At 43.5% G+C, this 15,030-nt stretch overlaps 1 protein-coding gene and 1 long non-coding RNA gene across 15 annotated transcripts in view; one reads left to right on the top strand and one right to left on the bottom strand.

Annotated features, from left to right (window-relative positions):
* The window catches only part of LOC122211734, a 46,653-nt gene that overhangs the window by 22,480 nt on the left and 9,143 nt on the right, over positions 1–15,030 (bottom strand). For 5 of the 7 annotated variants that reach the window (XR_006198791.1, XR_006198794.1, XR_006198788.1 and 2 more), the window contains exons 4-6: positions 12,995–13,106; positions 9,209–9,327; positions 8,712–8,827 (exon numbers count right to left, since the gene is read on the bottom strand). This is a non-coding gene — a long non-coding RNA (uncharacterized LOC122211734). Of the gene's footprint in view, positions 1–8,711; positions 8,828–9,208; positions 9,328–9,558; positions 9,686–12,994; positions 13,107–15,030 lie in introns of all 7 variants that reach the window. The other 2 variants (XR_006198789.1, XR_006198792.1) reach the window with 2 other exon arrangements.
* LOC122211732 overlaps positions 1–15,030 on the top strand; it is a 36,797-nt gene that overhangs the window by 16,686 nt on the left and 5,081 nt on the right. For 5 of the 8 annotated variants that reach the window (XM_042925139.1, XM_042925140.1, XM_042925141.1 and 2 more), the window contains 3 exons: positions 2,296–2,367; positions 7,465–7,587; positions 7,972–8,101. In XM_042925139.1, the coding sequence (XP_042781073.1) occupies positions 2,296–2,367; positions 7,465–7,488 (96 nt within the window). In that variant the 3' untranslated portion in view covers positions 7,489–7,587; positions 7,972–8,101. Of the gene's footprint in view, positions 1–2,295; positions 2,368–7,464; positions 7,588–7,971; positions 8,102–15,030 lie in introns of those variants that run through there. The other 3 variants (XM_042925138.1, XM_042925136.1, XM_042925135.1) reach the window with 2 other exon arrangements.

Here is a 15,030-nt window from a genome sequence, read left to right as displayed (position 1 = left end):
CAGACCCTGAATTTCTAGGCTGAGGTTGTCATCAGTAATAATTTCAGTCCTTGCTCCTGATCCTCCTTGTGTGGGGCACCCGCCAGTGCTGAGACTAGAGTGATCCCAGAGTCCTTGCTCCATCATACTTCAGCAGTAAAGAGATAATTGCCCCAGGGTTACTGCCTTCCTGCCCCTCCTATCCTTTCCAAAAAGGAGATTCAAGGAGCCTGAGAAGGAAATCCTCCCCCTCCTAGCTGGAGGGCTGGGGCAGGTGGCCCCTGGTGCAGGCGTGTGCCACACCCAGTTCTGGAGGGCATCTGAGAAGAGGATCCTCCAGCTTCTAGAAATCCTTTCTCTCAAGATCTTGGTATCCCAGGGGTGTGGAAGTTAATGCCTGCTGTGTGTGGTCAAATGCAGGAATGAAACCAGCAGCCAGGCTCTAAGGGCCCTTGCTCCTTCAAATACTTCAGCTTGAAAGGGTGAGAGCACGCTCCAAGGTCTTGGACTAGATGTTAAGCGGGAAATATTGATGGGTTGCAGAGGGAAGACATGAAGGACATCCAGGCTATGTGAGGGTGGGAGGGGACACCACGGTGGCAGGATTATTTGAATCAGTGTAGCATCAGCACCTGGGCCCAGCCTTGTCCTCACCGAGGATGACATTTGGGCTCCTTCTGGGTGGGATGAGGCAGGACGAGCCGGCATGCCGGGTGAAAGCACCGTATGGACATCTTCCTAAAAGCCTGGGGAGAGGGGCATCCTTCCTGTGCCAGCCTCTTCTCCATCTACCAGACTCTTTCATTGGTGGACACTGGGGAGGAGCAGACAATGGAGTCAGGTCTCCTGTTCTCCCACCTGGGACACGCCAGCAGGGATGGAACCAGGGTCAGGCCAGACACAAGTACGTTTCCAGGCCTGATCCACCTGGGCCAGGAGGGACCAGTTTTCACTTTTCACCTGCTTCTGGCTGTCACCTGACAGCCAGTCCTTGTCTACACACTGTTGGCCAAGGGTTGTCTGGCTGGAAACACATTCATACAAAAGGGATCTCATCCCATGTGACCAGGGCAGCTGTAGAACATTCTAGTTGCAGGGGAGGTGAGAGGGGCACAGGCTCCAGTGCACAGGGAGCTCAGCAAAGTGGTGGGGGCTGATCCCAGAGTGGAGGTGGTCCTTGCTGTGCTCTTTCCTGGCCCGAGGACATCAGTGTGAGAGTTTGTCTGAAAGGTATGGGAACCGACAGGTCCAAATACTGTCTCTGACCTTCCTTCCACTCATGGGCACAGGAGCCATAGCTCTGGACGGTTACTGCAAGGGCACCGACAGTCTCTCCGTCATTGCTCGTCCCCCAGGGGCTCAGCCCTAGGCAGCCCATGTTTGGCCCCAATAAACGCCTGCTGTTCACAGCCTTGGGCTGGGAACTCGTTTAGGGGTGGAAAGGTCCCTCCTCAGCTCACCCAGGCCTGTTGGGCCCCACACTATGCTAGCTGTCTGCCCAGGCACTGGTCCAGATCAGAATGAGAAGGGTGGGCTCCTGAAGACAGTGAGGTGCTCCCCCTCTGCCCCGCGGCTCTGATTACATCCAGTATGAGTGTGGGGGTGTCATGCTCTTCACTCTGTTTATAATGTGCCCCTGCTGGGATTCCCCTCAGACCTGGGTGTTGACCTTCCACTCTAAGTGTCCCCAGGGCCTCACGCAGTGGCTGCCACATATGCATGAGCCCAGGGAGAACCGACAAAGGAATGGTCAGATCAGGCCAGCAAGCTCCTCTGCAGAAACCTCCAGGACTGGGAGGTCATGTCTTCCTCATGTGTACATCCTAAAGCTGTGCTATCCAGGGCAGAAGCCACTTGCCACATAGCCACTAGCCGCACTAGCCACGTTTCTGGTGCCCGGCAGACGCATGTTTACAACGCAGAACATTTCCACCCTCACAGAGGGTTCTTCTGGGCAGCTGCTCTGAGCCGGGCACAGGGTCTGCTCGTGGAACCCGCCAAACCCTATGTCTGTCTGTAACCGTTGGAATGTCAGCTTGCGCAGGTGGCACCTTCTTGTGCGGGTGAGAGCTATCATGATCCAGTGCAGCTGGGGAAGTACCAGATGAAGGGGGATCCTTTCTCTTGCTTGAAGGTGTGCAACTGTGGTCAATGCCTTGTGGAAGGGCTCTGCCTTTGCCAAGCCCAGGGAAGGTCTGAGGACCCAGAGGAAGGGCAAGTGATGCCGGCTGAGCCAGCATGGCCTCAGAGGGAGTTACAGGAATGGTGGAGCCCCTGTCTCTAATAACCTGCTTGCTCATGCTTGTGTCTCTAAAGATTGGGTGTTGGAGAGCCTGTCTGACTCTGGAACCGATGATGAATAGTCGTCAGATAGGGAACTGCACTCAGGTAGGAATCAATGGGAGAGGGTTTCTGGGAACAGCTGGCTTATACCTGCTGCTTTGTAGACTTAGAGTGGGAGGTATGAAATCAGAAAGGCAAAGCAAGGATGTGCGAAGCCTTGTTTTGTTCTTTTAATATAATAGTAGCGTCTTTTAATAGAATACATGTGTTCTCCCTCTGGGCTTCGAATGTACTCTGTCTGTAATCATCTTTTTAAAGTTTTTTTTTTTTATTTTAAACCAAGTTGGTTAACATATAGTGTAATAATGGTTTCAGTAATAGAATTTAATGATTTATCACTTCCATAGAACACCCAGTGGTCATCCACACCAAGTGCCCTCCCTAATGCTCATCACCTATTTAGTACATCCCTCTACCCAACACCCTTCCAACAGTCCTCAGTGTGTGAAGAGTTAATCAAGTCACTTATGGACTGTCTTCATCTCTGTTTTTACCTTATTTTTCCTTCCATTCTCCTATGTTCATCTATTTTGTTAGATTCCACACATAAGTGAAATCATATGATATTTGTCTTTCTCTGACTGACTTATATATATAGACAGATATAGATATAGATACATATATAGATGTATATAGATATATATATCTATATCTATATCTGTCTATATATATATATATATATATATATATAGACAGATATCTATATCTATATCTATATCTATCTATATAGATGTATATAGATCTATATAGATGTATATATCTATATCTTCTTTATCCATTCATCAGTCACTGGACACCTTGGCTCCTCCCATAATTTGGCTATTATTGATAGTGCCACTATAAACACTGGGATGCATGTGCCCCTTTGAATCAGCACTCCTGTATCCTTTGGATAAATATCTAATCATGCAATTGCTAGGACGTAGGGTAGCTCTCTTTTTAATTTTTTGGCAGGCCTCCATACTGTTTTCCAGAGTGGCTGCACTAGTTTGCATTCCCACCAACAGGGCAAAAGTGTTCCCCCTTCTCCGCATCCCCGCCGACATCTATTGTTACCTGCGTCGTTAATTTGAGCCATGCTGACAGGTGTGAGGTGGTATCTCATTCTGCTTTTGATTTGTATTTCTCTGATGATGACTGCTGTTGAGCCTCTTTTCATGTGTCTGTTAGCCATCTGGTTGTCTTCTTCGGAAAAACGTCTGTTCATGTCTTTTGACCATTTCTTCCCTGAATTCTTTGTTTTTTGGGTGTTGAGTTTGGTAGTTCTTTACAGATGTTGGAAACTAACCCTTTATCTGATATGTCATTTGCAAATACCTTCTCTGATTCCCTCAGTTTTGTTGGTTGTTTCTGTTGCCGTGCAGAAGCTTTTTTTATCTTGATGAGGTCCCAAGAGTTTTGTTTTTGTTTGTTTTGTTTTGTTTTTGTTTTTTGCTTTTGTTTCCTTTCTCTCCTGAAACATGTCTATTAAGACGTTGCTGTGGCTGAGGTCAAGAGGCTGTTGCCTGTTTTCTCCTCTAGGATTGTGATGGTTTCCTGTCTCACATTTAGCTCTTTCATCCATTTTGAGTTCATTTTTGGGTATAGTAGGTAAGCGGTCCCATTTCATTCTTCTGCATGTCACTATCCTGTTTTCCCAATACCATTTGCTGAAGAGACTGTCTTTTTCCATTGGATATTCTTTCCTCTTTTGTCAAACATGACTTGGCTATACACTTGTGAGTCCATTTCTGGGTTCTCTATTCTGTTCCATTCATGTATGTCTCTGTGTTTGTGCCAGTACCATACTCTCTTAGTGATTATAGCTTTGTAACATAGCTTGAGGTCTGGAATTGTGATGCTTCCGTGTTTGGTTTTCTTTTTCAACATCACTTGAACTATTCGGGGTCTTCTCCGGTTCCATACATATTTTAGAATTGTTTGTTCTAGCTCTGTGGAGAATGCTAATGTTACTTGATAGGGATTACATTGAGGCTGTAGATAGCTTTGAGGAGTATCAACATTTGAACAGTATTTTGTCTTCCAATCCATGAGCGTGGAATGTCATTCCAATTCTTTGTGTCTTCTTCAATTTCTTCATCAGCTCTCAATACTTTTTAGCGTACAGATCTTTTACCTCCTTGGATACGTTTATTCCTATGTATCTTATGGTTTGGGATGCAATTGTTAATGGGATAGATTCCTTAATTTCTCTTCCTTCTGCTTCATTATTGGTGTATAGAATGCAATTGATTTCTGTACATTGGTTTCATACCCTGTGACTTTGCTGAATTCATGTAACAGTTCTAGCAGTTGTTTGGTGGAGTCTTTTCTTTTTTAAATATGAAATTCATTGTCAAATTGGTTCCATACAACACCCAGTGCTCATCCCAAAAGGTGCCCTCCTCAAAGCCCATCACCCACTTTCCCCTCCCTCCCACCCTCCATCAACTCTCCGTTTATCCTCAGTTTTAAAGAGTCTCTTATGGTTTGACTCCCTCCCTAACTTTTTTTTCCTTCCCCTCCCCCATAGTCTTCTGTTACGTTTCTCAGGATCCACATAGGAGTAAAACATATGGTATCTGTCTTTCTCTGAATAACTTATTTCACTTAGCGTAACACTCTCCAGTTCCATCCACGTTGCTACAAAAGGTCATATTTCATTCTTTCTCATTGCCAAGTAGTATTCCATTGTGTATATAAACCACAGTTTCTTTATCCATTCATCAGTTGGTGGACATTTAGGCTCTTTCCATAATTTGGCTATTGTTGAAAGTGCTGCTAGAAACATTGGGGTATGAGTGCCCCTATGCATCAGCACTCCTGTATCCCTTGGGTAAATTCCTAGCAGTGTTCTTCCTGGGTCATAGGGTAGATCTATCTTTACGTTCTTGAGGAACCTCCACACTGTTTTCCAGAGTGGCTGCACCAGTTTGCATTCCCACCAACAGTGCAAGAGGATTCCCATTTCCCCGCATCCTCTCCAGCATCTATAGTCTCTGGATGGGTTCACTTTAGCCACTCTGACTGTCGTGAGGTGATATCTCAGTGTGGTTTTGATTTGTATTTCCCTGATGAGGAGTGACATTGAGTATCTTTTCATGTGCCTGTTGGCCATCTGGATGTCTTCTTTGGAAAAGTGTCTGTTCATGTCTTCTGCCCATTTCCTCACTGGAGAATGTGTTTTTCGGGTGTGGAGTTTGGTGAGTGCTTTATGGATTTTGGAAACTAGCCCTTTGTCTGATAGGTCATTTGCAAATATCTTTTCCATTCCATCGGTTGCCTTTTAGTTTTGTTGATTGTTTCCATGCAGTGTAGAAGCTTTTCACCTTGAGGAGGCCCCAATAGTTCATTTGTGCTTTTAATTCCCTTGTCTTTGGAGATGTGTCAAGGAAGAAATTGCTGCAGCTGAGAGTTCAGAGCGGTTTTTTCCTGCTTTCTCCTCTAGGGTTTTGACGGTTTCCTGTCTCACATTCAGGTCCTTTATCCATTGTGAGTTCATTTTTGTGAATGGTGTAAGACAGTTCTCTTGTTTCATTCTTCTGCATGTTGCTGTCCAGTTCTCCCAGCACCATTTGTTAAAGAGACTGTCTTTTTTCCATTGGATATTCTTTCCTGCTTTGTCAAAGATGAGTTGGCCATACATTTGTGGGTCCAATTCTGGAGTCTCTATTCTATTCCATCGGTCTATGTGTCTGTTTTCGTGCCAATACCATACTGTCTTGATGATTACAGTTTTGTAGTAGAGGCTAAAGTCTGGGATTGTGACGCCTCCCATTTTGGTTTTCTTCTTCAATATTACTTTGGCTATTCGGGGTCTTTTGTGGTTCCATACAAATTTTAGGATTGCTTGTTCTAGCTTGGAGAAGAATGCTGGTGCAATTTTGATTGGAATTGCTTTGAATATGTAGATTGCTTTGGGTAGTATTGACATTTTAACAATTTCATTCTTCCAATCCATGAGCATGGAATGTTTTTCCAGTTCTTTGTATCGTCTTCAATTTCCTTCCTAAGCTTTCTATAGTTTTCAGCATACAGATCTTTGACACCTTTGGTTAGGTTAATTCCTAGGTATTTTATGATTCTTGGTGCCATTGTGAATGAGATCAGTCACTTTATTTGTCTTTCTGTTGCTTCATTATTAGTGTATAACAATGCAACTGATTTCTGCACATTAATTTTCTATCCTACGACTTTGCTGAATTCATGTGTCAGTTCTAGCAGACTTTTCGTGGAGTCTGTTGGGTTTTCCATGTAGAATATCATGTCATCTGCAAAAAGTGAAAGCTTGACTTCATCTTTGCCAATTTGGATGCCTTTGATTTCCTTGTGTTGTCAGATTGCTGATGGTAGCACTTCCAACACTATGTTCAACGACAGTGGTGAGAGTGGACATCCCTGTGGTGTTCCTGATCTCAGGGGGAAAGCTCTCAGTTTTCCCCCATTGCAGATGATATTAGCTGTCGGCTTTTCATAAATGGTTTTTAGGATGTTTAAGTATGTTCCTTCTGTCCCGACTTTCTCGAGGTTTTTTTATTAAGAAAGCATGCTGATTTTGTCAAATGCTTTTTCTGCGTCGATTGACAGGACCATATGGTTCGTATCTTTGCTTTTATTAATGTGATGTATCCCATTGATTGATTTGCAAATGTTGAACCAGCCCTGCAGCCCAGGAATGAATCCCACTTGATCATGGTGAATAATTATTTTTAAATGCTGTTGCATTCGATTTGCTAGTATCTTGTTGAGAATTTTTGCATCCATATTCATCAGGGATATTGGCCTGTAGTTCTCTTTGTTTGCTGCGTCTGTGTCTGGTTTGGGAATCAAAGTGATGCTGGCTTCATAGAATGAGTCTGGAAGCTTTCCTTCCCTTTCTATATTTTGGGACAGCTTGAGAAGGATAGGTATTATCTCTGCTACAAATGTCTGATAGAATTCCCCAAGGGAAGCCATCTGGTCCTGGACTCTTATTTGTTGGGAGATTTTTGATAACTGATCTAATTTCTTCGCTGGTTATGGGTCTGTTCAAGTTTTCTATTTCTTCCTGTTTGAGTTTTGGAAGTGTGTGGGTGCTTAGGAATTTGTCCATTTCTTCCAGGTTGTCCCGTTTGTTGGCCTATAATTTTTCATAGTATTCCCTGATAATTGCTTGTATTTCAGAAGGATTGGTTGCTGATCGCTTAGATTCCACCCACATCTGCCTAATTTACCCCAATAACCACCAGAAGCCTAGCAGAACGGACTCTCCGGAGCCAAGCATAGACAAGAGGCCCACGGAAGAGGGTAGGAAGGGTGGAGAGGCGGTGCGTGCTACACGGACTGGCGGGAGGGAGCCAGGGCGGTGGGCAGCCAGCCCACCCGGCAAGGCAGAGCCCCCGAGTCTGGCTTGCAAAAGCGGAGGGGCCGGATGGAGTGTGTTCTGACAGCCAGTGGGACTTAATATCTGGAATGTTATAAGTCAACTGCTGTGCTTGGAGAGCGGGAGGGAGAGTTGTTGAGCCCCGGACAACGGAGCGCAGCTTGGCGGGGAACAAAGGCGCTGGAAGTGCCGTCTCCCTCGCCCACCCCCCAGCCAAAATCCCAAAGGGAGCCGCTTCCCATCACGGAACTTGCTTGCACCGCGCAAACACCCAACGCTGTGCTTATGCGGATCCGTCCCTCCGACAGGTCTGTCTCCCTCCCGTTGCCACTGGGCCCCTCCAAAGCGGACCACCGAAGTCAAAGCGAGCTGAGCCTGCCCCTCCCGCCCCTGTGCACCTTGCAGACCCACCCCAGCTAATACGCCAGATCCCATCGAAGCAGCACCACAAGCCTGGCAGTGTGCAAGTAGCCCAGACAGAGGCCACACCACTCCACAGTGAGTCCTGCTCCTGGGAGAGGGGGAGATAAGGTACACGCCAGTCTGACTGTGGCCTCAGCGGTGGGCTGGGGGCAGACATCAGGTCTGACTGCAGCCCCGCCCACCAACTCAAGTTACTCCAGACAGCACAGAGGAAGAGCCCTGCAGTTCCGCGCCACTCCAGGGACTATCCAAAATGACCAAACGGAGGAATTCTCCTCAAAACAAACTCCAGGAAGTAGCGACAGCTTACGAACTGATCAAAAACGATGTAAGCAATATAGCAGAAAATGAATTCAAAATAATAGCCATAAAATTAATCGCTGGGCTTGACAAAAGTATAGAGGCCAGCAGAGAATCTATTACTACAGACATCAAGGGACTAAGAAACAGTCAGGAGGAGCTAAAAAATGCTATAAATGAGCTGCAAAATAAAATGGAGGTGACTACAGCTCGGATTGAAGAGGCAGAGGAGAGAATAGGTGAATTAGAAGATAAAATTATGGAAAAAAGAAGAAGCTGAGAAAAAGAGAGATAAAGAAACATGGCCACTTTGAAATGGCCTCACCGCTCTGCTTCTTTGAAGAATTCTTACTTCTTTCATAATTCTTCCTGAGAAGGACACGAAGTTGGGGTCAAATTTCAAATCCCACAGTTGGGAGTTCCTTTTGTGCACTCTTATTTCTGAAAGTTAAAATGTCCACAAATCAATCCAAATGAAGTAAGCAAAGGCAATGATCCACTTATAAAATTCTCCTCTAATCTAAAGATGTCTTCTATTGTCCTCTGTGCTGACATGGTACAAAGAAGGTCCCTGGCACCCTGAAATCATGATGTCTTCGCTCTCACATTTGCGCAGGGTCTTAGGATCTTTCTATATTATTCTCCCCCTCCAGACTTCCCCTAACTTTGCACTGACAGAAAAAAATAGAGTTGTTCCCTCCAAGGTATCGTTTTCGTCCCAACTGTCACATTTTAGTTGGAGCATGTGAGATGCCAGGGGTTCTACGCAGTCTCCGCTTCAGGACACACACACACACACACACACAGAAAAATAACACTTACTTTTGTACAATATTCATGAATCTTTGTAATTCATGCTGCCTTTTTTTCTGGATCCAACCTTGTATGCATAGCCATGTCTCTCTTCACTCTGTGGTCTTTATGCATTTCATCTGTTAGACCTTTCCAAAAACAAAGTTTAGAAAAGATATAGCTAAAGAAGCAAGAATAGTGTAAACTCTCTCGTGTAAACGAGAGCAGCCTTGACCACTGCACCTGCAAGAGGAAGAACCAGCAGAGAGAATGCAGCTCTGGGCCATATGGAGTATTATGAAACGCTGGTACTTCTACATCCTAACACCTGGGGCTCAAAAGGGGTGGACTTCTCTGAAGACTGCACAAATCTGTAGTACCTGTCAGGTAGCATAGCTCAGGAACCAGCATTATAGGCTCATGGGGCGTGTCCTGTTGGCTCTTTTTCCATTTGCCTTTGCTGACCAAAAGTGGCTGAGTTAGGGCAGTGACCACTAGACCATGTTGCTGCTCAACAGAAACAAGAAAGAACACTGCTGTAACTATCAGTGAAGCCTCAGCAGAGTCACATAAATATGTACAGAAGTGCATTTTGGGGTCACCAACAGAGGCCTGGGGGTGTGCTGGTGATACGGTTTCCTCAAGGTTAAGAACGCATCAAAGATTCTCTTAATATTCTCTTAGTTACACGTCCCGCAGATGGCCTCTTTTTTTCTCTGTCAACACACGTAGCCAAGGAGAGCGGGATGCTCACAGACATTATATTGGGGGTCATTGTACGATCCTTTCACTACATATAAGTAAACGTAGGACAGACTCTTAGGATCTGTATTTCTCACTACAGCACTGTCTTAAAGATTCCTCAAACATACTTGAGAACTTTCAAGACGATTCCCAAATGAAGGGGTGGGCAACAAACCCAGTCAACTTTTTAGAGTTGCAATTCCACATCTATTCCCAACATGCCTCTTGCATCTTTTCTCCTAAACTCTCAGTCCCTGCTTCCAGGAGGAAGAGATATTTGCCAAGACATCCTACCCCTGGGCTGCAATTTCCGTGCCACAAACTGCCTTTACTCTCCAACACACAGCAATGGTTCTTCATAGATCCTTCCATGCCGATCAGGAAGGTCCTCATCAGTAGGAATTTAGCCACATCAATTCTGGTTTTATCTGACTGCTAAACATCCCGAGAACTTCAAAGGAGTTCCTACCCGTGACAAAACTTCACATCCAGTGTTCATGGCTCTTTTTCTCTTAAGCTGAACTATTAGTTTTAATTCGTATGATCTCATTGCAGACTATACATGGTTTTTTTTCACCCTTAGAGTGGTCTTTAGTTATTTGAAAGACAGCTGGGATTCACCCCCATTTTCCTGGTTCTAGAGTCTTAAGGCCCAAGCTTGTGCAGGTGTCTACATGTGTGTAGAATCATGGCATCCTTTTAGGGCCTCATCTATCAAAACCTTTGGACGAGCTATTCTTCCTGTCAAAAACTTTGGGAAACACGCCTCTTATTTCCCATAGCTGCCATGCAACATCCTAGAAGGATCTCCTCCTCCAACATCAACTTCTGCACCTAAACAGGAGTTCTGTGGTCCTTCTTTGCAGCATTATGAAACCTTTTTGGAAGGCCAGGATTGTACTTTCCTTCTAAGGGCTCATCGATCGATTCCAGGATTTTTCTAGATCTCATGACAACAGGACAACTAAATTGCCATCGGTCATTAGACTGAGTTCCCACCAGGGCATCCCAAGATGACCCAAATCGTTTCAAATATTTCAGCCCATCTGTTTTTTTTTTTTTTCTCAATTAAACCTGCTGAAACCACAGTCTTAGGTTTCTTTTACATCCAAGGCTCCTGCCTATCAACTCGTGCCAAGAAGGTAGTTTGTCTTCATGTGACAAATCCTCCTAATTATTCCCAAACCCGCTGCTCTGTGATGCCAGCATGTGTGAATTTACTACAACCTATATATATTTCAACTTTTATGTGCTAGTCATGGTATAAGACAGGAGAGGTATTTACAAGGAGCAAAACCAACATTGTCATGCCCTGGTGGAACTCTGTCTACAGAGAGGGGAGAGATTCATAAAATAACCACTCAAATACAGAATTCCGAATTGGGATAGATGCTATGAAATGCAAGAGCACAACAGAACAGGGGGACCCCACAGAGGCCTGAGGTTGCAGGTTGGTGTGGGGGTGGGGTGGATGTACTCTGGATACCCAGCATGGCTCTTCTCAATCAATGACATTTGAGGTCAAATTTGGAGAATGAACAAGCAAATATCAGCCAGGTATCTCCATCTACCACCTCCATCAGAGCCTAAGTCAACCCCAAAGTCCCCAATCTTCTCACACCAACTCCCCCGTTGTAGTAAATGACTCTGGCATCCACTCACTTCCTACCTCTCCCACCCTAATCCCGGTCACCATTATCATTGACCTAAAGTGACTTAGCCACCTCCGCACTGATGTCTCTGCCTCCCTTTTTACCCACATACAGCCCGTTCCTTGTAATTAGACACATATCTGTAAAATAAAATATATCACTTCATCCATCTGTAGAACATCTGACAATATCTCATTTGTCTCAGTGGACAGAACTTTATACAATGTGGCCCCCACTTCATCCTCTCATTTCATATCCTACAACCCAAGGATGTCCTCCCCGCAACCATGTGCACTTCTTCACAGAATAATCTAGCCTTGTTTGGGATCTGGATACATCTCGCCCATCTGGAAAGTGGGGTCTTTTCTCTTCTCCCTCATTTGCACACAGCTTGCTCCTTTCAGACATTCACATACCAGCTTCTCAGAGCTTTCCATGACCACCTACTCTGAACCACCAGACACCGTCCATAATACCTCTCAATTTTAATTATCTAGATATATCCCTCATAACCCTTAGAACAGTCTTGTCTGCCGTCTCTCTTCCTGCCGTAAGGATGCAAGTTCCTTAAGAACAGACAACTCAGTGGTCTTACCAATGTATACCCAAGATGTGTAATGGGCACTCATTAAGTGCTTTTTTGGATTGAATGAACAAGAACTAAGTATGAAGCACAAGTGAGGATAATGTAATAGCACCATCCCCTTGAAGGGCTGCCAGAAGGCTGTGTAGCCTTGGTGGTTCCAAGTAGCCATGGTTTGGATTCCAGTATAAAAATACAAGCTGTTTTTTAAAAATATATTTGTGAGTTCTTTCCATTTGCTACAGATATCTGTAATTCCTTTCTCTCATCTGCCAAAGCTAGAAAACTAATCTCCTCAACTAGTGTATCTTTGTGCACCAAGCTAAGTTTACTTATGTCTTTGTGAACAGAGATTGAGGAATCCATGAGTTCTGAGATTCGGCACACAGCTGACATCTTTCCAGATGGTAACTGGTCATTTGTTTCTTCTTTTCAAACCAAATTCTATAGGGCTCAAACTTCTATATAAGGAAAGTGGTCACATATGAAGTCTTGCCATATTTTCTACCCAATGATCCATCAACATGTTTCAAAGTACCATAGCCTCCTCTTAGGCCCACGGGAGAGGCCATATTGGAGCCATTCTAATCATGTGACATTACCCTATATATGAGGCACTCGAATGCATGGATAATAGATCTGTCAAGTTACAATACCACTAAGGAGAAATTTTATAATAGATTATATATATGTTATAGGTTAATAGGTGATGTTATATTATTATAATCTAACATACAGGACTCTATATTGCACATGTATTTTTAGGAGACATATATTTGACTACATAATAAGAACAAAATGAGATTTAAATACATTGAAGGACAGGACATTTCCTACCTCCTTGTAGTAGTCTATGAAGGTGATTTCCTCACCACCTGATTTCTTAAACGTACTTCTGGGAGTCTCCTCCCAATTAACAGCATCCACTCGATAGGTTCTATTGTTATACCTGTGGAATGGTCACAACACATAGTAGTATTCCTAACCTATTTATGGCATGGGATCATGTAAGAAGTGAGAAGCTTTAAATCCTACAAGAAATTTCAGGATATACCCACTTTAGTAAATTCATATGACATATAATTCACCTACGGAAGGCTACAATCCAATGGTTTTAGTATATTCACAGAGTTGTAAATCCTATACATTTGCCTACCCACCTATTTCACATGAATTGAATGATACAGTATGTGACCTTTCCTGACAGCCTTCTTCCACTTAGTGTACTACTTTTCAAGGTTTATCTATGCTGTAGCATGTATTGGTATTTCATTCCTTTTTGTTGCCAAATGACACACTATTTTATGGGTGTACATTTTTATTTTTCCATTTGTCAGTTGATGAACATTTGAGTTGTTAACACCTTTGAGCTATTATGAATAATGAGATTATGGACATTCATGTATCAATTCTGGTAGACATAGGTGTTCATTTCTCTTGGGTATAAAACTAGGAAGGGATTCCTGGCTCATATGGTAACACTGTATTTAGCATACTGAAAAAGGGCCATCCTGTTTTCCAAAGAGACCACACCATTTTTACTTCTACCAGCAGTATTTGACGGGTGGTTCCAACTTTTTCACATCCTTGCCAACACTTAATCTCTGCCTTTTCAAATTTAGCCATCATACTATGAAGGGGTATTTCACTGTGGTTTGACTTTGCATTTCCCTGGTGGGCAATAATACTGAGTATCTTTTCATGTGATTATTGGCCATTTGTATATTTTCTTTGGAAGCCTGTCTATTCAGATCCTTTGCCCATTTTTTGAAAGTTGGGTTGAAGAAATAAGTAAAAGTTAGGTTCTCTTTTAATTATTGACTTGTAAACATTTCTTACATATGTAGAAGCAAGTTGTTCCGGAGATATGTGATTTCAAATGTTCTCTCATTCTGTTCCTTTTTTTTTCTTTCTTTTTCTTAACTTTAAATTTTTTGTAACGTTTATTTATTTTTGAGACAGAGAGAGACAGAGCATGAACAGGGGAGGGGCAGAGAGAGAGGAAGACACAGAATCTGAAGCAGGCTCCAGGCTCCTAGCCATCAGCCCAGAGCCCGACGCGGGGCTCGAACTCACGGACTGCGAGATCGTGACCTGAGTTGAAGTCGGACGCTTAACCGTCTGAGCCACCCAGGAGCCCCCCTTTTTTTTTTACTTCAAAGAAAGAAAGTTTTCAATTTGGTGAAGTCCAATTTATGTTTTCCTTCTGTCATCCCTTCTCTGTTGGCATTTTATTTTATAAGGTTTTCTCTAAGCCAAAGTCAAGAAAATTTACTCCTAGATTTGCTTCTAGGAATTTTATAGAGTTTTAACGCTTACATTTAGGTCTATTTTTAGTTAATTTGGGGGATAAATTGGAGTTAATTTGGTATCTTCTGTGAGGAACGGCCAGGTGGATATCCAGTGGTCCCAGCAATATTTGAGGAAACAGTATTCCTTCCCCAAGAAAGCGGTCTTGAAACTCTTGCTGAAAAAAAAAAAAAAAATCAATGGACTATAAATGTGAGGGATAACTCCAGGATTCTCAATTGTATTCCATTGATTTTTAGGTCTATCTTCATACCAGTATCCCACTGTCCTGATTCCTAGAGCTTTGTAGTGAATTTTGAAATTGGAAAGCAAGAATAAAGTTGAGGACTCCTACGATGATGCTGGCCAAGCAGCTTTACATCCACGCTCTTCAGCTTAAAATGTCTGGTCTAGAAGAAGGTTAAAAGTAAAACACTTCCGTCAAGTGGACATTTGCTAATGGATGATAATTAAGCCCTGATTGTTAAAAATAGTTAGACACAAAGCAAGAGAAAAGACATTTGGAAGGAGCATATTCTGTTACATGTGAGAGAGGGTTCAGAGCAGGTGACTGGATCAACATC

Source organism: Panthera leo, chromosome F3 (assembly GCF_018350215.1).
Source record: "Panthera leo isolate Ple1 chromosome F3, P.leo_Ple1_pat1.1, whole genome shotgun sequence".
In the NCBI taxonomy this organism is placed as follows: Eukaryota; Metazoa; Chordata; class Mammalia; order Carnivora; family Felidae; genus Panthera; species Panthera leo.
The sequence above is the reverse complement of the archived record's forward strand: the minus strand, read 5'-3'. Positions and strand labels throughout refer to the sequence as shown.